The following is a 23,434-nucleotide window of genomic DNA, read 5'->3' on the forward strand; positions in this document are numbered from 1 at the left end:
GGAAGTGCTGCAATGGGCCAGGCTCCTGATCAGGTGGAATATTAAAGTTCTGTATAAATACGCGCAGGAGCTTACAGCAAGAAATCTTTATGGCTTGTAGGTGGGTGTAGAGGATGAGAAGAGACTGTGCAGCACTCAGACTCACCAGGATCTTATTAGAAAAATAATAAGACCTTGATTGCAGCAATTGTGTTTAGAGTTTGCTCCCAATATACCGAAGCTTGCAGATAGAACTTCTTTTCCCTTTGTTTTTATAAGATTCCTGGCATTTGATCAGCTGATGGCTTCAGAAATTGCTAAAGGTTATTTTTAGATAACAAGTGGAAACAGTTTGTTGGAATACACAGAAAAGTGGAATTGTGTCTCAGAACAAAGAGGGAAACAGGCTCTCAGGCTTCAGAGAGTAGAATGTAGTCTTCATGAAAATGTGAAATAAACTTACGTATCAAAAGAGTGTTTTTAATATATTTCTTTCAACATATTCACATCCAAGAATGCCAGAAGAAAAATATTTGCTCCATGCACATTTCAATACCAAAGTCTAAACATGTCCAGTTAATACTGTACTGTTTTAAGCCTCTTAAAAAAACGGAGGTTCCAGATTTAACAGAATGTCCCATTTTACAAACATTATCAAATTGTTCTCTTAATTTCAAGGTCAAAGATTGTACTGAGCTATGCAAAATTATTCTCTAAAAGTTTTTAAGTTGTAATTGAGATCTTTAGAAGTTTTGACAGAGAAAGGTTTGTTTTTTCTAAAGATGCCAATGCAATAAGATCAGTACCAGTGCCAGACAGGCGAAGCTTCACATTCAGCAGTGCAACAATGCTGATGAGGAAAAATTCAGTTAAATAAGAAGAGGTCTGTTTTCTTTCATAAGTAAAATTACCATTTACTTACTTTTGTCGCTGTTGTTTGCCTGTGACTCTACATGTTCTGGCCTCACTTTAACAGAGTCTCTGGATATCGGGTGGGGCCGATAACACAGCTCAGGGTCTTGAGGATCAGCTGGTGAGGTATCGCTGTCTTTTTCTTCTTCCAGCTCCTGAAGACGTTGACATACGTGTGTTAGGGTATGTCAGCATTCCACCTGGTTTCATACTTTGTGATATTCAGCTAAAAAGCTTAGAGATCTGTTAAGCATGGCCTTTACACCTTCTAATTGAATTATCATGGAATGTTTTAAAAATTGTACCGATTCCCTCCTTTCACAACTTTGTGATAAGCATGATCATATAATAATATAATATTGTTTAGTGTATTATGTAGAATGATGACTTAACACCTTGCCCTATACTCAGATAATGATACAGGCCAGAATTTGTTTCCATGTGAGAAGGAATTCAGATATATTTCTACAATGCTACTGTACTGTTTTTTTAAACTGAAGTTCTGTTTCAAATACACACTATAGTGAAACGTGTGTAATACTCTACATTCAATGCATGATAAACCACCTGCAAGAGCTTCACACTGTTGCGATTAAACAATAACATATATTTTTCATACCTGAATCTATTTTTCAAGCATTGAAGGAGTCAATTTATGTCCTTAAAATAAGTCTCTTATATACGTAGTAAATACATGCAGTGGTTTTGAAATCGTACTGCTTATAACCATTCCTGAAAAAAAGTATTTTCTGCAGTGCATTAGAGGTAGCAGTTTCAACACATTTTAGCATGGCTGCACACCAGAGGAAAAGAGTGCTCCCTAGCCAAATCTCTGGAGACTTCACTAGAATTTCATCCATCTGTGATTGGCCCTCAGACCGTCATAGTCAATTTAATTCCAAGCTCAAGTTTTTCAGCCATCTGCTCAAGGGGAACAGCTACCAGCATTTACTCCCACTAGTGTTCCACTCAGTGGAGATATGAGTTGTTTTTTCCAGCAAGAACTGCTTCAGGTTCTATCCCATGGATGAGGCACTGCCTTCGAAAGCTTTTGAATGTTCTCCCATGAATCATTTTTTCTGAAGCCATAACACTATGACTTAACGCAACCTACACTGCTTTGTCCTGTAACATTATCCAGTACTAATAATAAGGTTCACTTTCGTCACAGCAACACTGGTTTGCTTTATGTCATTTTCTTTTAAATTGCAATCTGGCACAGGCACAATGGAATTATTCCCAAGGCGCTGTGTGAAAATGTGATAGGCATGTCTCTTGCTGTGTACATGCTTAGCTTATCGGACAAAACCCATGTGAGTAAATTTTGTATGTTAAGGGTTGTAGTTGTTTTCTTGTTTTTTCTTTTCCGGTATGTGCTTTCATCCCTGTGATATACAGTATAAATGCAGTGTGCTACTAATATGAAACCAAGAAATCCTTCAGTCTCCCCTGGGGGGCAGGACTGTTGTGTTCCACATGTGTTACTGGAAATGCCCCACATGCCTGCCGTATTTTCCCAGAACGTTCCTAATCCTGTTTTGAAAAGGTGCCTATTGAACTTGATTTGAAAATCTTGATTTTGAAAAAAGAATATTGTTTATTCTGGAACGTATAGAGAAGGTCAAAGGGACATGTACACAGCTCACAGGTCTAGATATCCAGGTGCTGTGTTGGTGTTTTGTTCTATGCAGCTCCTTATTTCCAATAAAATGTGCACAGCTTCAAATAAAGGTCACACACTCTCATAGGTTTTATCAGAGTGTTCTGCTTTTTATCTGCTTCTTCTTGTACATCCTTCCGTTCATTTTCAGTACCTGCTTCATCTGTAGGGATGCCAATTGTAGAAGGAGGACACCCTGGATGGGGAGCCAGTTCTGGGTGGTTTCAAAATGTAACAAAAATGTTTCATGTTCAATTAATGATTGACTGATTTAATGCATCTTGGATATTGTTACCATGTGGACATATAAATGGGAAATCAACCTCTAGCAATAAGAGGGGAAAATTATCATGATCGTAAACCAGGAATCAGGACTCTGCTGGGTGCAGCAATAGGATCCCTTTTAACCTAATTGAAAGTTTTGGTTAACTGCATAAAGTGATTAAGACTACAAAGGTATATGCTTGATCCTAGCCACTTATTTTAAAGTATTATGCCAGTTTTAAAGCAATTTTGTACAGAAAATGTTTTCAAGAACTGGACATGGGCTGCCCCAAAAGGACACATCTGATAGACCAGGTACTCAGGGATTGTGATGCCTCAATCAGGTATCATTTGGGCATCAGATACTAAATATTATAGCGCTCTCGGGTTCACGTGGGTATGTGCCCACGTGAACCTGAGAGCGCTACAATATTAACAGCTGATCTTTTGAGATGAGTTAATCTGCAAAATGGAATAGCTTATTACAATGGCTCAGTAAGGTGAGATTTTCATACACAAGTGATGGAGTGATGACTCCAGAGCTAGTTAGACACATTGCAGAGAAATATTATCTCAATCACCTTGACCTTGCAGAATCATCACCCTTGGACTTTTAAACCAAGTGAATACTTACTATAGAGGAAGACTGTGGGTCCCGATTTGTTTCCTGTAAGACAGAGGAGGAAGAAACAAAAATGGAAAGTTATCACATAACATTTGCACATAAATTAAACACAATAGGAAAAACGTTAATCATAAGTATGGATAAGGTGTTCATAAGTTTTTACAAAGCACAGACGCAATGCAACCTGTCTTGTGTAATATACTGTAGGGTATCTTATATGGATACCTTTAATAAAACTAAATTCTTCCACAGATTAAATGAAGAAGCTCTTTGAACTCCTGGCTGTGTACAACATCAATACTTACGTGCTGAGAGAATGCCTGATAAGCCTTTGTGTCTTGAGGTATTTCCTGCAGAGCACAGAACAGAACATATAAGCTACAGAGTAATGAGAGGGGAAAAAAACTTCAGCTGTTATAAAGAAACAGAGGATATTTTCTTCACCAGGATTCCTATCTCTTTTCATTTTAAAAGTACAGTGTTTGACTCTGTGTTTCAGAATCAAGGGAGATCTCTTTTAAAAAATATTTGTAATCAAAATCCTTTATGTTTGCATGTCTGTGTTGTGTTCGTGATGATGCAATGCATACAGTCACTGCTCCTAGACCTGGCACACATTTATACTGATGGCATTACACACACAGTACAGTACCTCCAGTAGCAAGCTCATTCTTCAGTGTTTAGAAGGCTGGTTTATGAACAGCCACGCCTACTTAAGCTCTGGCCAGGGTTTTGGTCCATAATGTTTGCACAATCATTTCTGAACACTGTCCAGTGGAAGATCTCCCTCCCTAGCTTTCTTAATTGTCTGTCCTATTTTAGTTCATTTTGGAAGGCCATGTAAGTTGAAAAAGGTTAGGGTGTTATACACTAATTAGAGAAGAAGGAGTGGTAGAGACATAAGTTTTTTTATCTTGAAAGCTGTTTTCAATTTATTTAATCTTTTTAAGCATTAAGAATCTAATTTCTAGTTTCTTTGCATCCAAATATCACACAGGTGCATCACGCCTGCATGCCAGTATGTGACAGAGCTGCCCAACACAGCTGTCTGTAAGCGCAGAGCAGACAGGCAGACAGCCAGATCAGATTGCAGTTGAAGGAACCTTTCTCAGTCCCACGCCTCCTTATTTAACAGCCTCTCCATGGCAGCTTAGAGCACAGAGAAGCAGGACTGAAACAGGTCCTACAACTGACCTCAGCAGACTGTGGGCTCTGTTTTCTTTTCGTTTGCTAATTGTTTTGTGGATCTTTGTAGGGAAACTAGTTGAAGACTTAAGGAAGTTAAGATAAATCATTGTGGTGAGACTCTACCTGGCTCCAGACTGTTGGTATTACTCAGATTTCTGGTGAGAGCACATCCTGATGGGCAGTACCCCTGCCTCACATTTTCAGTTCCCTTTAGTTGTTTCTCAGAACTTTCTTTTAGCGGGAGACTTGGTACTGTACAGTATGTAGACACAATACGCAAGAGCCTGTACAAACAGATAGGAAGATGGAAGAAGCAGCCAAGATAAAGTGCCACTGGTGCAGTGCAGAAAAGCCCAGTCAGGAAAGCCTTGCATTAGTGGAGCCATGGTTACAGAGCCCATCAGTCTCAAAGGAGGTTCAGAGTGATCATGTAAGCAGTACAGGATAGTGAAACCGCTGAAATTGTGCTGGTCAGTATAACAGAAATCTCCAGAATGCAGAAAATTGATAGAATCAGCTCCGCACAATATAAAATGTCTCAGTTGTAAGGTAGGATGGACTATGGATATCAGGGAGATTGTTCCCAGATGTCCACAGATTAAGCTCTTTGGCATCATCTCTTACAGAAATGTTTGTGTGTAGTTCAAACATTGAGAGGTTAGCGGGGCCTAAAGCGAACAATAGAGGAGAACAGCATCTGAAAATCCTTGAGATTTTAGCCACCATGTAAATACTGATTGACAAATAAAAACTAAGATATTTAGTCCCACTTACAAGGGGTGGGATTGTGTAGGACCATGTCTGGCCCATGAGAAGGTCAAAGACTTTGATCTCAATCACAAGCAAAATGAGTACAAGCTGTCTTTGATACCTTGATGTCTTATTGAAGGAAAGAGATACGTGACCCTCTCACAGAGCTGTGGGAGATTAATTTGACAAAGAAAAAGTCCAGGAGTTAGTTTGGTTGAAGACATACAGTTTTCCTTTGCAAGACTACTTCTGGAAAGCATCCAGGCTAATTAAACATTTTATCTACAAGGAAACAGCAGGAGGAGTTTTTCTTCAACAGGAAGTTTAACCCAGAAGCAAGGGGTAGAAATGAAGAACAGCGAAAAAAGTGCCACTTTGCCAATGGGCAAATTGTTTAAAAAGGTACAACAGAGAATGAAAAACAGTGCTATTGCAATGTTCATTATTAAAAACATTCCACATTCACTGCCAGAATTCAGTATAGATATCCTCAAAATATATCTAATCCTGACCAGAGCAGAAAGTACTCGATACAGTATATTTATATTTTATATTGTTAAGTCCAAGTTGCACCACGCCAGAGTTTCATGACAACATTTTTGGCTAAATATCCAGCTAAACTACACAAATGGTATGTGCTTCAGTTCTGACCAGGACACCAGGGCCATCGGATGCAAATCAACCCTAAACAGAACACATTCATATATATTCTTCACAGAAGGGATGAAGTTCTTTCTGTGCTCATTACACTCCTGGCAAGGCTGTCCAGTAACTCAGTTTGTATTTCCTTTAGCCACATAATGGTCAACCTTGACTGTTAGTTGCTGTTTGGCAAATCTGTTTTTCATGTGGCCATGGACCTCTGCCCCTGTCCCAGACTGACTGGTGATCTTGGACACATGGTGTCCTTATGTCAGGGGTGTCTGAAGGTTCACAACTGTCCCACCTCCTCTGGGGTGTGAGTTCTTCTCCCAAACCACTTTCTAATCTCATATCTGATTACAAATGTTTTTATGTCCTGTTCCTGGTAGGGTATAAACTATTCCTTAAACTTAAATAGCTTTCAATAGTGTTGTTGAAGCTGTTTTTGAAGTCTTTTATCTTATATCTTCAGACAATTATATCTTATATCTTCAGATCTTGGGTTCATATAAAATGAGTCAGAAATACAGTATATGCCATTTTTACTATTTGTTTTACCTTTAAACTGATAAATGTTGATTAAATGTTAATTAGTTCTAGCTAATTAAAACCATATTTGTTTTAGAAGGAAAGCTCACAAAATAAACTCTGAATGTATAGAGGTACAGTATATTCCATTGTATATTGGTATTTTACACAGAAGCTAGCCATGCTGTAAATGTATTAGGTTTATCAAAAGTGTTTTCCATCAAGAAAGAAAAAAAGGAGTAAGAGTGTGAGACATCTGGCTATTTAACTGCGTCCACCTGTAGCCACCACATAGGACACTTTGGAAGATTGGGGGGGGCTAACTTTTATCACTGGCTAGCATCTAGACCCAACGAGCTGTTCGATTTTGCTGCTTCGGACCTCGGCCTGCTTACAATAACATTGGCTAGAGCTTTAAGAGCATTCAGAACCGCCAAGGTCTGGGTCAGGTGTTTACAAGATTTTGGGTATGTTAACAGTGAACTCCCTCATGCCTCCAGTGGACTGGCACACAGAAACACCAGAATCTCCAAGAGAAAATCAAGGAGGACTGTTTCTCTGCATCTGCAGATTTTCAGACAGGAAGAGAGGGATATTTATGCACTTCTATTAAAAAGAGTCTTTACAAAATCCAGTCAGGAACATGTGATGCATCAAACATGATGTGATCAATGACACAAAATATCAAGACACTAGATCTAAAGATCACGGAAACACAAGGAAAGAGGAAATTCACTACCAAGCAGTTTCCCTCATCCTTGAGATGTTGTGAAACTGTTCTGTCAAGAATTTGGCAGATTTGATATTATGCTATTAGTACCTTTCAAAACAGACACATTAACCTTACATTTAAATTGAAACTCATCTTTCTCATACCTGAGGCATGTCCTTGTTTTATGTTTAAAAATGGCAGCTCTTACACAGAGCACATTAGACAGAATCTGGCACAGAGGAAGATAAATAACACTGTGACGATACAGAACCACATCAAACTGCGACTTACTTGAGAGTGGAGTGATCCTGGAGCAGTGTTTGAATGTGCAGGGATCCCCTGCTTAAAAAAGAAGTAAAAATATTGATCCAAAACAACCAGAGAAACTTGCACTTTCTGAAACAGATCTACAACAAATGTTCTTATGCTGTACATTTTGTGTTAACTGACATTCAAATGAAAAGTGATTGACATTTAAAGCCAATTTATTAACAGCAACAACACTTGGTCCCTGATTTTGATAAGGTGGCACAATGTATTTATACAACTATTTTCACTCTAAAAGATTCTGAGAAGGATTCTCCACTGAAGCGCAGCCCCACCTGGGAGACACACAGCGGCCATTCTGCACCACCAGTCCCACTGCACTGATGAGACAGAGAAGTAAGAAATTGCTTCACCAGGGGAATTAATGAGGGGCTTATTGGGAGCCAGACTGTACAAGCCCAGAATGGAATTTAGCCAGGCCACCAGGAATGACACCTCTACTCTTTTAAATAGTGTCATGGGATCTTTAATGACCAGGTAGTCAAGACTCCTTTTTACCGTCTTCGTTAACATCTCAGTTACAATACTGTGGTTTTGGGATTGAAATTCTGGTTCAGGGGGGAAGGGCTCTGCTTACTGGTCCATCAGGATGGGAGCAGCACCCTGGTTTTTCTTTGAAATCTGACCAGGCTCAACCTTGCTGAGCTGCAAAGGTCTGATGTGATTGAGCCAGAAGGTGTTAATGCCACTGTCAGTAATAATATAAATCAAGCAAGTTTGTTGCACCTGGAAATGTTATACAGATCCATCTCCTGTCCTTTAAAAATGGGCTTTAAGGGCTCAAGTTTGGACACAACCCCAAAGGTTCCACAGCTGTACATGGGCAGAGCTTCAGGCTGCTGTCTTGCTGCCGCTTCTGAGCTGAACTGACTTGCACATTCTGTTACAAGGCTAATTAACGACCTGCTTCTTGAGAAATGACATGTGTATGTCTGAGTGATGAGCAAACGGCCAGGCACACCTCACACATTCCTGAACAAGGCTTGTGACCACAGCTCTCATTTGCCATGTTTTGTACTCTGCTATACAAGTGCCTTTTGTAAATTAATATAATGGAATGATTAAGAACTTTTTCTGCTGACTGCAATAGTCTAGTCTTTTTTATTTTAGAGTACACAATCTCGTGCTTTTAGTACTTGATATTAAATTTGATATATTTTTCATATCAAATATAATTTTTTAAAATTCTAAATTAATCTCCAGAATGTTAAATAGCAGCCCAAGTGTGATGTGTTGGGAAAACAATTTAGGTATGGTACATTTTAGCCATTGTGATTAATAATTTTATTTTTATTGGGCAGTGGTGAGATTTCTAAATTAGCTTCTTATTCAGGCAATCCGTGCAGGGGATTACTGGGAGTCAGGTATGGGATCCGTTTATGGAATGATCATTTCCAGTAAAAGGTGAAAGAGTATAAATATACTGACAGATTGTAAATGACACAAAGGGCTTGCTTAGCCACAGATAAAAACCTTTCTCAGGATAAAGGCTTTTTCACCAGAAAAGGCATTTGAAGATACATTGTAAATTTTGTATCAAATTCGACAAGCTGTTGTTTTATCTGATCAAATCAAATATCTCCTAAGGATGACAAAATAAATGGATGCAAACTGACAGCACTGGTAAACACAGTTGTCTTATTTCTGAAGTCCAAGTTATTAATCCAGTATAGATTAATCCAAAAGAAGCTGATGTGGTTTTGGAATCACAATGAGTGTCTTTATGGCCACATGCATGTGCTATTTGAGGGTGAACATTGTAGACCTAAGTGGTGCCGTGTAAAATTTTACAAAACAAGCTCTACCAAGTCATTTTGAATGAGTCATGTAATTAATCCCTGCATTATCAAATGCTGTTACAATAGTCCACAAGCATTGAATTTAATATTGTGTTTATAAATTTGATGTATGTCAGATACTATATACAGTATAGGTACCCGCAACAAAAGTCATCAAAAAAATAAATGTTAATGCAATAGGTGTAGCTCTGCAGGAAATACACAGCCCTTTCTTCAAATGCATCCACAGTGAATTGAAACAAATGTTCCAGTAACTTCCTTGCTCTGGCTGTAGGTGACCTTCTGCAGACAGCTATTAATCACGCTACCAGTGGTTGGTCAACGTGTAGGACAGTATCCACTGGGAAAATAATAATTTTGGCACAGAATTAATCACACAATGACCTGTCTGTGTTTTGACTTACTTTTAATTTTGAAAGGAAAAATGTTGATTTTTTATACCTGATAGCTAGGTTTGTATACGGCCATTTTTCTCTTCTAGTTGAAATCTTTTATGAATGTTGCTGAACAGTCACAAGGCCGTAATCACATACAGCTCACAGACACTACTGTACCTCGTGATAACAGCATCTTCTGAAAACATACAATATTCTTTTCTTTTTTGTAATTGTACCAGTTCTGTTTTTATAGCCCAAGATTAATAATATAATCATAGTTAATGTTTTCCTGTTAATAGTTTAATGACTGTTAATAGCTTGCATACTTTGCTTCATTTTGGATTGGACTGATTGTACTACAGTTATTTTTTCCTGTCGACTGAATGTGGAGACAGTGGTGTTGAAATGTGTAGCAGTGGGTGAATCAGCCAGTGGAGTGGAAGACTGTCTACAGTTCAGGATGACTTCTGGAGTGGAGAGGACTGGGCTCCCCCACAGAACAAGCAGTCCTATGACTCAAAGCATGGTGACATTTATGGCCTACCAAGCCTCAAACCCATCATAGTCAATGGTAATCTAGAGTTGTGATTCACTAATTTCCCTGTTGTGTAAATTGCTCTCCAGGCCATCATCGTGAAAGAGTTTTTGTTCAGTATTGACAGGGTAAATAAAGAACTTAATAAAAAGAAATGTGAAGGCTCGTTCAAAAAGACAGCTTGGACGTTTCCATTTTTACCTATTTGGTATTTGGGACATGTAGTAATATTTATAACTCATGCCTGTGGTACTCCTGTATGACCTTATAAATGGTTCATGACAACAGGGTGCTGCCTGATAGCTGAGTCAAGAAACAGCTGGATCACATTCTCAGCACCTGGGCCTCTTGAAAAGATGTGAAAATGTGCTCTGGTGCCAACATCTTCAGTGACCATGATCTAGTCATGACCAAGGTTCAGATCAAACTAAGGCCTTACCAGGAGTTACCACCAAGGCCTGGTGATTTAACTGCAGAATCCAGAAATGTGTTGTATGAGGTGTATTTCTCTTCTGGGAAAATAATCGCTCTACTCTAATACATTTAGGAGTCCAAGGAAGATCCCTGGGACAACTTAAAGGAGACACTTAGATTGCTACCAGCCAGGGTGTCCTGCTGAAGTCTCAGGGGAGAAAAGAGCAATACGTCTGTTAAAGTCCATGGGTCAACAAAACAAACATTGTGGCAAACCGAGGAAGCAGTCTGTGCAAGAAGAGAGAAGAGAGACGACAAGATAGTATGATGACAAAGCCACTCGAGGGGAAGCAGCAGCAACGAGACGTGATCAGCAAGGCTCTGCACAGGTGCTAAGAATGCAAACTCCAGGCCCACACATCATACTTGGATGACAGTCACCTGCCGGAAGAGCTGGTCTCACGCAGAAGGAAGACACTGCAAGGTGGTCAAATCTTAAAGACGTGCACTTTGACTGTCAAGACAGAGACCACTGGGGCATCACTGTGGCCCTATGTGTCACACACCCACAGCTTGATGGTGAAGATGAACACTGAGAATAAGTCTAGTTGTATTTGGGTTCAGTATTTTTTGTTGTTGCTAATAGCTTTGAATTTAGCCATCAGCAGGGCTTTTAAAATGTGTTCTAGGCCATGCAAGACTGTGGCCCACTGCCAATTTCTCTTTTACACCTGCAAGGGAAATAATGAGAAAACTCAGTCCAGAGTCAGAGAAGTCAGGCTCAGTCCTTCCTGAAATAAGGTCTATACTGTGGCTTTATTATTATTTTTTTTCACAGTTCAAGGTCCGTAGAGTAAAAAGCTCCATCCTTTGGTGCACCAGAGAAAAAGCAAATCCTCCTCACAAGCTTTAAAAAATCACTGTTGTTATGGCAACACAGCAAGACCTCTTGTCTGTAGCCTGGAATTTTGCAATTTTGCACAGAGAACAACTCGAAATAAACAACAGCAGGCCGGACGCTTCACAGTGTGGAAGCCAAAGGCCTGTCAGAGCAGCTGTAGCAGCCAACACCACATTCCAGATTCTGTACAAGATGGAAGCTGGTTCAGAAATGTCAAATAAATACACTGACCTAATAGCATCTCCTAAACTTATAGATTGTGCTAAAAAATATTTCATGACAATAATATAAATATAAAGGTCATAATGATATAATGCTCGTAATACAAGGTTAGTAGGGAGAAATTACGTTTCATACACAAATCTGCAATGCAAATTTTGTATAAATCACATTATTAATGTGCCAAACTTGATTAACTTAATTAAGCTATTCTACCTAAATGCTGTCAACATTCTTTGTTAGCAGATGTAGAATATAGGCCGACCAGCAGACCACAGCTGCTGACTTTGACTTTAAATATACAAAGTGGAAACTACAAGTCTATTGAGATGATATGGCTTTAAGTTTCACATGTTCCACAGGTGGACCAAGCTGTGAACTGAGCTTCCTCACTGTGTAGACTTCTAGGGAACATCTCTCATTTCTGCCCTGTGAGCTGGGCCGCTGAACTGTCTCTTATCCCCCATTACGCAAGTGACCCTGTGAAATCTGGGCGGGCTCACACACCACTTGTCAAAAACCAAGGTTTCCATTTGTGTTTTAAATATCAATCAGTTATCTTAATGCCTGACCTTGAAATGAAGCTGTATCCCATCATCCTGAGCAGCTGGGATGTTTTCCTTAGTCTTCAGAAAGGGTTCAGAGGATGGCATTTTATTAAGCAGGTGGCTCTTCAGGTTGCCCGTTTCATGCCTGCAAAAATAAACAGATAAGTATGGTATGTAGCTCTGTCTGCAGGTAGATTCATACCCCCTGGTTCAAGGTGGATTCATGTGTTACTATTTTGGAATCATCATTTTTTATAGGGGTGACATGGTGGCCTGGAAATCAGTTCCTGCAGCCTCAGAATTATTGGCTCCTGGGTTGGAGTCTGGACTGGGGCTGCTACTTTGTGCAGTTTGCATGTCCTGCCCATGTTCACATAGATTTTCTCCAGCAGCTGCTGTATAGTTGTCTTCCACCTTCTGGGTCAGGAACAGTCCAAATGTGTGTGGGTGTGCTCGCTCCACTGGGTTTGTCCCTCCATCCAGGTGTCAGTTCCTCCAGGACAGGCTCCGAGGTGCTGGGACACTTCATACACGAGCAGCTTTTGGAATAATGGGCGGAACCTTGTTTGCTGCATGATATGGCATTACCAACTTTTATTTAACCTACCCATGTGATTAAGATGTTCATTCCCCCCCTTTTTTTCCAGAAACATTCGTTTTTGTTTTCGGTACGTCTCCAGCACCATTAAGCCCATCTAAATGTCATGAGACATAAGCAATAGAAAATGGAGAATTAAATGGAAGTAAAATAAAGGATTTTGATGCTTTGATACTCAATGGGAGATGTATACCTAATAGACTCTTCTCTATTCCAAAAATAGTTTACTGAATACTTATTTAAAAAGAAAAAAAGAAAGTACTGTATGTGAAAATACATAGGAATGTTTATGCTTTTCAAAAAATGTAATTAAGAATACATTCTCCTGGTATTTTTTCTCATTCGTAGAAAGATATTACCCCTTGCAACAGAGAGTATGTTGTCCATCCATGTATTTTCTAACAGCATTATTCAATGCAGCGTGGTGGAGTGCTGAAAACTAACATGCCAAGCACTGGGCAGAATGCAGGGTTCATCCTGGCCAGGACAGTGTCCCATCCTCTTGTTAAAAATGCTGGAGACAACTATCATAATGTAAACGAACTAGACACCCATGTGAAAAATGGAACAGACCCCACAGTTGTTTTAAAATGACAACTTTATAAAATCAATTGACAGAAAATAACTGAAATAAAGGAGTAGTGGATCTCAAAGGAAGATAAAAACTCAGTGGCTGTGTGTTTGTAATAAGTCTTCCCAGGAAAGTGTTTGCTGTGAGGGGAAAATCCAGAATTAGTTTCTCATAATGGAGTACAGACCATGACCAAGAAAAAGAAACTGGTAGCTATGCAAACAAATGGCCAAAACTAATAACTGGAAATGTATAAGGCCAACATTTCCTAGTGAGAACTGAACTTTCCGCCGTTTCCAGCTCCGAAGTAAATCACCACATACTGGTGTCAAAGAACTTTTCCCAGGTGTCTTGGGGACATTTATAGCAAAACAACTCATTTAGATGGGGAAAACACCAAACACACCCAGCACTGGCACTGGACCAGGGTTGTGGAGGATGGCGAAGGGACTGACAAGGAAATGCATCATGCACAGCAGATAGAATGTTTGAACTCTCAACCTCAAAGATGAAACAGCATAAAAGTGAAAAAAAAGAGATAGATTATCAGTGTGTTGTGCAGACCTTGCAATAAACTATCCTCTTGTAACCAAAAAGACCTGACATAACTTTTATTAGTTTACAAACAAGAGATGTAGTGTAATTAAAAGTGTATCAGAGAGACAACTTGGGTCTGAAGAATTGTTTTTCATCCTAATGACCATAAAGATATAGACTAATTCAAAATTACATAATCCTAAAGAAGAAGTTTGAAACTAATGTGCAGATCTTCTCTGTTACATGAAAGTGTCTTTAGAAATGTCTCAAATACATGCCAGTATGCTGCTAGAGTTGTGTTTCTTAAGAAATGTTTGGGTAAAATAATTTTGTTTCATCATTTGAGAAACTTAGTATAATTAACAATAGATGATGACCTTTTCTTAATTTTATTTCAGTGATATAAATGGGTGTAATGTTACACAGAGATGAATATAAAATTAGAAGGAGGTTCTATCTGTGAGAACACAAAATCACATTCTGCCGCTGAACACTGGACGAGTACTCCTTTCTGAACTGGAGGTACGAGTCAAGTGGAATATGGTACCTGACTGTATATTTGCTAGGTTTTGTTTCGAATTGGTTGAAAGTCCTGTCCTTATTATTGGAAAATAATCTTTAGCTCTGAAGTAGCAGCAATTTATTTAAACTTACAGTCTGTTAAGTTATGTTTGAAAGTTAAAATTACTTTCGAACTGTAAGTAATTAAATAAGTGTACGAATGTATGCCCTCCTCTGGATTTTCTAGGGAACATCTGCTGGTTTATTTATATCAATTGTAAAAGCAGTGACTTGGGCTGTAAATCTCCTGTGGCCAAAATGCTTCACACTCTTTACAATCACTATACAAAAACACAGGACTCAGCAATGATTGTTGGAAGACTATATGCATACCTTCTGATGAAAGATCCTGACACTTTTCTTTCCCCCCGCTCTGAAAAGATCAGCTCAGAGGTTGTGCTTCCCAGAGATTCTCCGATGACACACACATGGACATCTCCATCCTTCCCCAGCAGCCAGCTCACGTTCTTGGTAGAGTCTGGAATACGAGCAAGCGCTTAGCAAATCACCACAGCAGGATAGAGGTTAGTGTCTGTAGGTGGAGTTCACTGTGTGTGGGGGGTCTTATGAAGCCTCACAGGCCTCAGTCCAGAGGCCGATGAGTAACATCCTTCATTTAGCAAAGAATGCAAGATTTTTATCCGAAGAACATTTGACCATACAAGTAATGGACTACAGTAGTTAGGAATCTTAACTAAGATTCTTTATAAACAATAGCAGGACAACTGTGAAATATAATAACAAATATAATAAATATAATTACACTTCTCCTTTTAATAGCATTATAACTTCAAATACAGTGACAAAAATTATGAGATTAATGTTTTGCTTTCTTAAAATTTTGAAGTGGAGTGAAGGATTATTTAATGTTCGGTATTTTGACCGACATGTGTCTCGGTTAAGCCAGTCTCTACATGGAATATGTTAAGAATCACCATGCTATTCTCCTTGTCTCAGAACAGATGGAAAGTTATCATTCTCTGGAACAAAAATATCATTTAGTAGCAATATCAAAACATCTTCAATCATTTCAATGATTTCTTTATATGCACACTGTATGTAGATACAGGTTATAGCAAACAGGCTAACCTAAGTTATACTCTAATGTATATTCTTAAAGGGTAATTAAAAACATTAATTTTAAATGTTTTAATTAACATTGAATTGAGTGTTTAAATCAAAATTTATCAATAATGCCAATTAAGCTGACTCTGATATGAGTCGCTTTATTTTTTTTATTAAACATCCCAGTACTGAATAAGTATTGGTATGATGCTATTGAATTTTTTTTTAAAATAAAATTGTGTAAACTCATTTTAGATGTGATATACTAAGCCATTTATTCTGCTGGTTTTTAAAACAGCTGAAATCCTACTGAGAAGTCCACCCTTGTTCTGTATCTTTTCAAGTACTGTACATAAGTTAAACCCTAAGGGCTGTAAACCTGTATCCATGTTTCCTTTCTTAGATTACATAGAAATATACAATAGCTATCAAACTATTGATTTTTAGACAGCAATTGTTTAAGGTATTTTATTATTTTTTTCAATCTGGGCATAGGTGTTGAAGAAGCTTTTAAAAATATTAACTTTATATAACAAAAATCACTCTTGTGCAGCTATCTTTATATATTTGTCTAAGGTTTTGGATAATGTGGATCAGTAAACTTCGGGTGTTTTTCAGAAGATATTTGTGGTATTATACAGCAAATGATGATACCTGGCTACAAAGTAAGTTACAGTTTTCTTTCACAACTTTTCCAGATTAATAAGGGAGTCCAACAAAGTTCTATCTGGGGTCCAGCTCTGCTTTCAATCTATATTAACAGTATTGTTCAGGCCAAAGTTTTATATCCATCTCTATGCCAACAACACTGCCTCTTAAACTCAGCACTGCGATGACTTTGTCAGCTGTAATGACAGATTTGCAGCTTAGTTACAATAAAATTAATCTTTCAGCTGCGTCTTACGCTACACATTGATCAAACTAGATTTGTGCTATTCATAAAAACAAATTGAGTTCCCTCACATTATGAAAATCCTAAACTTTTTTCTTCAAGTAAGACAGAATTTGAGCAAATAACAGTAAATATCTAGTCATATACAGTACAGCAAGTAGTATTTTAATTTCAAAATGCATATGAACAAATTCTGAGATAGAGTCTAGATTTGGTTTCCTAGCTTTTACCAGTTCCACTGTCTGTACTCCCCATCTTGGACCTAATGTATTGTACTACTCATCAGTGGTGGCCTAAATACTACTCATCATTTGCTATTGTTATTCTGTTAATGATTGGTTTTATCTGCATACAAGACAAATACCTCACTTTTTTAAGTTTATTTACAGTTCTATAATTAGGAAAAACACTTTTCTTTCTTCGTATTTCAATACAGTTCTCTGTGCCATCTTACTATCCAACGTGATTTTTTAAAAATCAAATTAAAAATATTTGCAAGAAAACCTACCAACATAGTGTGGACATTATTTCAGTTCATGATTGCTCATAACTGAACTAGAATAACAGCAAAGTGAGCTGAAACTATTCTCCTTGAATTCTCGGGGCATTTTCAGTTGTGGTTTCATTGTGTCTTTCATTGCTTTGATTTATGTTGCCATCGTGACATTACCATATCATTTTCAATATTGTAAATGCAAGTTTATACTTTCGTGACTTATCTGATCAAGTAATGGCTGATCATCAACAGATGAACTTCACTTCCACAACAGGTAACAGTGGGCATTAACTTCTTTAGACTAATTGGTACAGAAAAGTCTTACTTATTGTCCTAGGAAATACAATAATATTCTATTTACATCTTGCACTCACAACTCATTGACTCAATATAATTGAGCGGATTTGATTAGCCATATTTGTTTTGTTTATTATGAACAAGGACAGATTCGTACATCTACCAAAATTCAAACAATTACATTCCCCTTTAACGTGCTCCTTGAGCAACTAAGAAGGATAAAGGTTTCTAAGACTTTAGAAATCATGTCTTTCCGCAAGAGCTGGTCAGTTTTAAACCACATCACGAGGCGCTGAAGTCCACAGGCATTCAGACATGAGACAAGCTTTGCGATTGCCCAGACAGCCTGAAGGGCCTGGAGCAGCGGCGGTGTTGAGCTGTAAAATGGTTGGGAAACAAAGACTCCTCAGTGTAAAATGGAGCTGGCAGGCGACATTAACTTCTTACAGCTCCTCTGACTCTGGTGGCAACATCGAGAAATTGCTCTCACTTTTCTGTGAAAATCAGTGGATATGGCACATTCAGTAAAACACGCACCCTCGCTGTCTTTATAAGAATACCACCAGCCCTGGTGCCAGCATTTCTTGTGCCTGTCACATGTGCATTTGCATCTGTGCACTGCTCTCTGCTGCCATTACGAACATGACTGCTGCTGTCTGTGCTCTTGAAAGCTGGAGTAACCGACCAGAAAAAAATCAAATTATTTATTATAATTCTACAAAAAATATAAAGTCACCTAAGAGTAGAGTAGCTAGTTTGCATTGTCCTGTGAACAAAGAAAGCTGCAATACTTTAATTGCTGCAATTGAGTACGCTGTCACAGTCTATTCCATGTTCATTTACAGTAAACACACATCTATACAGAGTACCAGCAGTTAGTTCTCTCCAGAGTGGCCTACGATGAAGGTACAGTAGGAGGAACAGGATCAGTATGAGCTGCAGCTGCAGCTGGGCCTCATCTTCACAAGTCATCTGAAGGGCAGAGTGCAAGGATACTGCACAGCAGACTCTGAGTGAGACACAGAGGCTACACGCTCTGCGCCACTAGGTCACATGACCTCTTCCCATTGCTTTAGATACACTGTGGCTCTTCATGGGTTTGAGGGCCAGAGGCACCTGATATCAGCCGATTACGTCATGCGATCTGACTCGAGGTTTTCCCTGTTAGACAGGTGTGTTTCTGCACAATCGCAGTTTCAGAGTGTGAGAAAGTAAACAAAAAACCCTAAAGCCAATGTGATTAGCGACACGTAAGAGAAAAAAATTATTCGTTTTGAAAAGTAGTCTTAAGGCCGTCTACGTACCTTGATGTTATCTGACCGCTACAGAATGCAGAACGTGTTGGAGAAGAACAACACAGCGCAACCAACCTCCTGTGTGATCCTGAACATCTAGAACACAGCAGCAGAGGTCTAGAGCTTCAAGACGAAGCTCAGTCAAGCATGTGATCAGTCGACTGTAGTGATAATGAGATGTACTGTAGTGAACTGAAGGGTCCCTTAGCTGTCCTTCCCAATGTCACGATTGTTATCCCTCCTCTTAAAGGGCGCTCCGACCCTTTTGTATTTTAGCTCATTATGTGCACCTACTCCCTGTTTTGCGTCTCCTTATTTAAGCCTGGTGCTCTTGCTATTCCTGTCTCAGCACTGGGAGATGGAGACCCAGAAGCCCGCCTACCAGCGGGTCTAGGACAGACCCGACGGCATAGGCTTTCTCACAGTGTCCTGACCGTCTGAGTCCGGGGTTCGAAGCAGCTGACCTCGTCATTCTGTTTTGATTCCCCGTCCCTGTACTGGATCCCATTCCAGTTTTTAACCTTGTCTTGTTTCGTCTTGGATGGATCTCCTGGTTTTGGACCTTGGACTTCGCCCCGGATTTCTTCTCTGGACTCCTTGGACTTGTTTGCCTTGGCCACGCCCCCCAAGCACCAGTTCACTGTCGTCACGTTTGTCAACCTGCCCTGATCCTCGTCGTCTTTTCCCCCGATGTCCTTCTCCACTTACTTCCGGATTATACCGTCTGCATAGGGTCCTGAACTACACTTCACAGGAGCATAGACCGGCTCCCGTTACACCCACCATATCAAAGGATATTCCAGCTCAGACAGCTAAATCTAGCAGCTATCAAACACAGAGCCTCCATTCAAACCCGCAGCTTTCAGTACATCTGACCACTCTGTAATTTTGTAGATTGGTGGAAGGAATCCCATTCATATACAGTATATGTACATCCTTTCTTTATAAGACAGGAAGAGAGAATAATACAAAAAACAGAATTCAACAGATAACAGCAAGGCTGTTAAAGATGAACATTTGTCATTTTGGGAGGCTACTGAAAGTCTTAATAACCATAATTAGAGTAATGTTTATATTGCGGTATTTGAGGGATTCTGCGAAAAATTTCAATTTCCGTACTTTTCCCAGTTGGCATCTGGAGACAAACTATTTTAGACTATAGAAGTGTGTGTTACGTCAGGGTTGCTGTTACATTCTCTAATCCAACAGGCAAAATACAAAAATACTTAAAAACATGTATCCTGCCAAGCTGGATTCCACAAACAAAATGAATTTGTTTTTTCTGTAACCGAATCAATAGTATCACACTTTAACATTGTTGTTTTAGGATGCCTGCTGGTATTATTACCAGGGGTTATTGTTGAGGTGTGAAAATGAACTCCTACTTGGCTCCTATCTTATTCTGCAGTAAAACAAAAATAGATTGCAGTGAAATTCAGAACTGAATTATTCCAGCAAGGGATGAAAATATGTGTGGTTTCAACCATGGTAATGTGTGATTTTCAGAGGTTGTGCTGTAAAATATTTGTATGTTGGCATTCAAAGAAATTGTCACTTTACAATGAGCAATTCCAATGAGCAAACCATAAAATTGCAGTGAAGTGAACATGACATCAGGAAAAGTTCTGTAACCAAATGTTTCTCCATAAGTATAGTGCTCCAGAATCCAGCCTCGCATGTTCCAGTAACTCCATAACATCTGCAGCTTTGTTTTTAATGACAACAGGCACTTTCCTGTGGAGGATGTCTTAATTAGAGAGCTGGTGAGTCTTTTGATCTGTGATTTAAACATGGAATAGAATGGCATCCGAAACACAAAATAGAACTGCCATCAGTCCCGACTCCAGCAGTCCAGGAAAAACCCCCAAAAGATCCTGTAAGACTCCCATAAAAGCATCGACTATTAGACAAAGACGTAAGAAAACAGAAAAAGTTAATTGATAGATACTGTAGATCCTAATAGATATTGGTTACTCAGGAGACTAAGTAACAGACACATCTGTGGAGTACCATGCTCTGCATTCTGTTACTATATGTTTTTTTCCTGCTGTTGAAGTATGTGGAGTTGCAACAATTTCATCAAGACATGACAAGGGCTCAGACATTAGAGATCTGCACCCTCCTGATAACCAAGGAGACTGACTACACCACTTGACTAAGTGTTGCTCTGCTCTGTCCTCCTAGGGTCCACAGCAGTCTCAATCATTGATACACCAGCACTTACTTTGCTGTCGGTTCCAGTGTCCAAGCCAGGCACCTCCACTGTTGAACGTGTGTGGCTGAATCATATACAGTAACTTCTCCCTGGATAGTCCATTACAGTGTTACCCCCAGCGATACTGGTAGTCATACACCTGGGTGGGCTGGAGCAGTTTGGGTAAAGCCTGTAACTCAAGGGTTAAACCACGGTGCCAGCTGTATACCCTGAACCCACAGCTGTCCAGGTATGAGCCTGTTTTCCGAACCATTACATAGCACCTCCCAGCTGTAGCCAGCAGCAAATCCATTTGCCAACATATCCAATACAACATTCGAATACAATTTACCACTGTAGCAGTTACACAGGCTCACAAGGTGAGATGTGCAGTACATACTGTACTTATATATATTTAAAAAACAAGGAAAAACGTAAATAAAAGCACAATGAAATTGAAAAAAATCAAAACGAGGCTGCTTGTTTATGCAGCAGGCAATATCTTATTAATTTCCTCCAGCAGATTCTTTGGGACACCCAAGATCATGTTTAAGGAAGTGCCTATTATTTTCAATGTACTGCCTCCTAACTGGGTTTAAAAGTTCCCAGTTAGGTGAATGTCATCAGTTTCTTTCAGAAGAAAGGTGAGGGAAATCAAAGCTTCACTCTGCATTTAATCAGCTTGAAAAATTACATTGCAAACACCCTGTTCAAAAGTGAAAAAGGTTACTACACTATGAAAGGTAAATACATCCAAATGTTAGTTATCAGCATGTAGATTTTGTCAGGGAATGTACACTGTATAAATCCCCTGAGTTTTTGTTCTCCGTAAAAGGAAGCTGCCAACATGAGCTACTGCAAACTCTAATCAATGTTGGTCAAATGCTGTTGATACCCTGGAAAAAATCTTTTTAGCAAGGCTTTTTCATTGGCACAATGAACAGTTAAGACTGTGAAAAAGATTTGTTTTCACATTAAAACTGTGCTCAGTATTGTGGGCTTCAGCTGAGGATGTGTACTGTGTAGCCAAGGAAGCTCTCTATTTCAGTATTGTAAAGAATTACCAAACATATTTACATTCTTTTTCATTTCTCAATACTTAGAGAAGGGGCAGCACCCAGGAGTCACATATTACTGCGAGTAATGAGGTAACAAACACAATTCATCCTGTAAAAGAACATGTAGTATATAACATTGTGGTACTAAAGTCTAATGTATTTTTAGCTTTAAATGTAGTTGTTAAACAGAAATTCAAATTTAAATCTTGCACCTCACTCTTACATGTAAATATTCACCTCTGCATCTGTGCCCATCTGTTTTCACTCTCCTCCTCACACCCCATCTTCACCCAGTTGCCTCCTTGGTTTATACCTCGTAAGTGAGAGGGTTTGTTACAAGTGAATAAATGCCGAACGCGAGAATACTGAGTATTCTCTCCTTTTAGATTCATCTTCTCATCTCATTGTAATTGGAATTTTACCAAACCTCTGAGTACAGAAAGACTGACAGAAGACTGGACATTGTGAAGAATTCAGATTCGTTCTGCTGCCAACTCTAGAAACCAGGGCAGCACTTGATTGAGTGACTGATAAGCGAGTTAACAGTTAGGATTAGCATCAAGATTAAAAAAAGCAGTATTAAACAAATCCTGCATTGATTAAGGGTTCATTCAACAAAACACAGACAGTGATTTGCTGATCCCACCATGTTCCTGCAGCTCAGACTCTTCCTTTACTCCTCTAAAACTGCAGCCCTGGAGAGATACTTCATCTGCCACTATAGGTCTCGGTCTTGGACTCTCTGCCAGAGGCTTTGACAGAGGCCCCTGCCCTCCCCTGCTCCTGCTCTACACCGAAGAGGCATGTGCTCTCCTGTATCACAGTAACTGTGAGTGTAAGAACTACACTGGTTCTTTCTGATCGCTTCTTCCACCTTCCTGTGACATCAGGACAGTGTTTATGTTATGGAGATCTTTTTAAAGTAGGACAGCTGCTGTCCCTCACTTTGGAACACTTGGGAAAGGACCTACTGAAAGAAATGAATGCGTGATTTGAAAGTGCAAACCCTTTCTGAAATTGTACTGGGAACTAAATGCCAGCAGAGAAAATTACAATACCATAGATTTATGGCAGTCAGACTATCCTAGGATGTTGTTAACAGTGGCCCTATTTAACAATCAAATTTTATCAAAAGTGTATCTTTCAGAAACACACCTGATAAAAAGTTTGGAAAGGTCTTTTCTTTGTTCTTTCAAAACCCCTTCATTTATTCAATGATCCTTTCACTAGGCATGGCAAAATACATAGTAATAATTTCTTGACCATATTTCCTGAAAATGTTTCTGTACACTGAAAATTTAACTTTTTCTGATGTACTCTGCGATTAATGGAGTTTTGGACATTCAGGAGAATGACAAGTCCATCATATCTTTAATTTTCACACAGGAGGCTGACCTGCCTTGTTTATATGGCAGGTCACCTCCCCTCTAACCAAGCAGGTTAAAGTCAAGGTAAGCTCATAACATTCTTCTAATGTAAAAGACTATGAA

The 23,434-nt window shown here is 39.1% G+C and overlaps 1 protein-coding gene across 3 annotated transcripts in view; it reads right to left on the bottom strand.

The window, feature by feature from the left end:
- The window catches only part of LOC148650762 (SH2 domain-containing protein 4A-like), a 43,588-nt gene that overhangs the window by 11,878 nt on the left and 8,276 nt on the right, over window positions 1-23,434 (bottom strand). Inside the window, exons 3-8 of one of the 3 annotated variants that reach the window (XM_088604901.1) lie at window positions 14,981-15,125; window positions 12,405-12,525; window positions 7,552-7,602; window positions 3,746-3,790; window positions 3,450-3,482; window positions 902-1,046 (exon numbers count right to left, since the gene is read on the bottom strand). In XM_088604901.1, the coding sequence (XP_088461027.1) occupies window positions 902-1,046; window positions 3,450-3,482; window positions 3,746-3,790; window positions 7,552-7,602; window positions 12,405-12,525; window positions 14,981-15,125 (540 nt within the window). The remainder of the gene's footprint in view (window positions 1-901; window positions 1,047-3,449; window positions 3,483-3,745; window positions 3,791-7,551; window positions 7,603-12,404; window positions 12,526-14,980; window positions 15,126-23,434) is intronic. The other 2 variants (XM_088604903.1, XM_088604904.1) reach the window with 2 other exon arrangements.

The sequence above is a fragment of the Lepisosteus platostomus genome, chromosome 13 (genome assembly GCF_059453375.1).
Source record: "Lepisosteus platostomus isolate fLepPlt1 chromosome 13, fLepPlt1.hap1, whole genome shotgun sequence".
Lineage (NCBI taxonomy): Eukaryota > Metazoa > Chordata > Actinopteri > Semionotiformes > Lepisosteidae > Lepisosteus > Lepisosteus platostomus.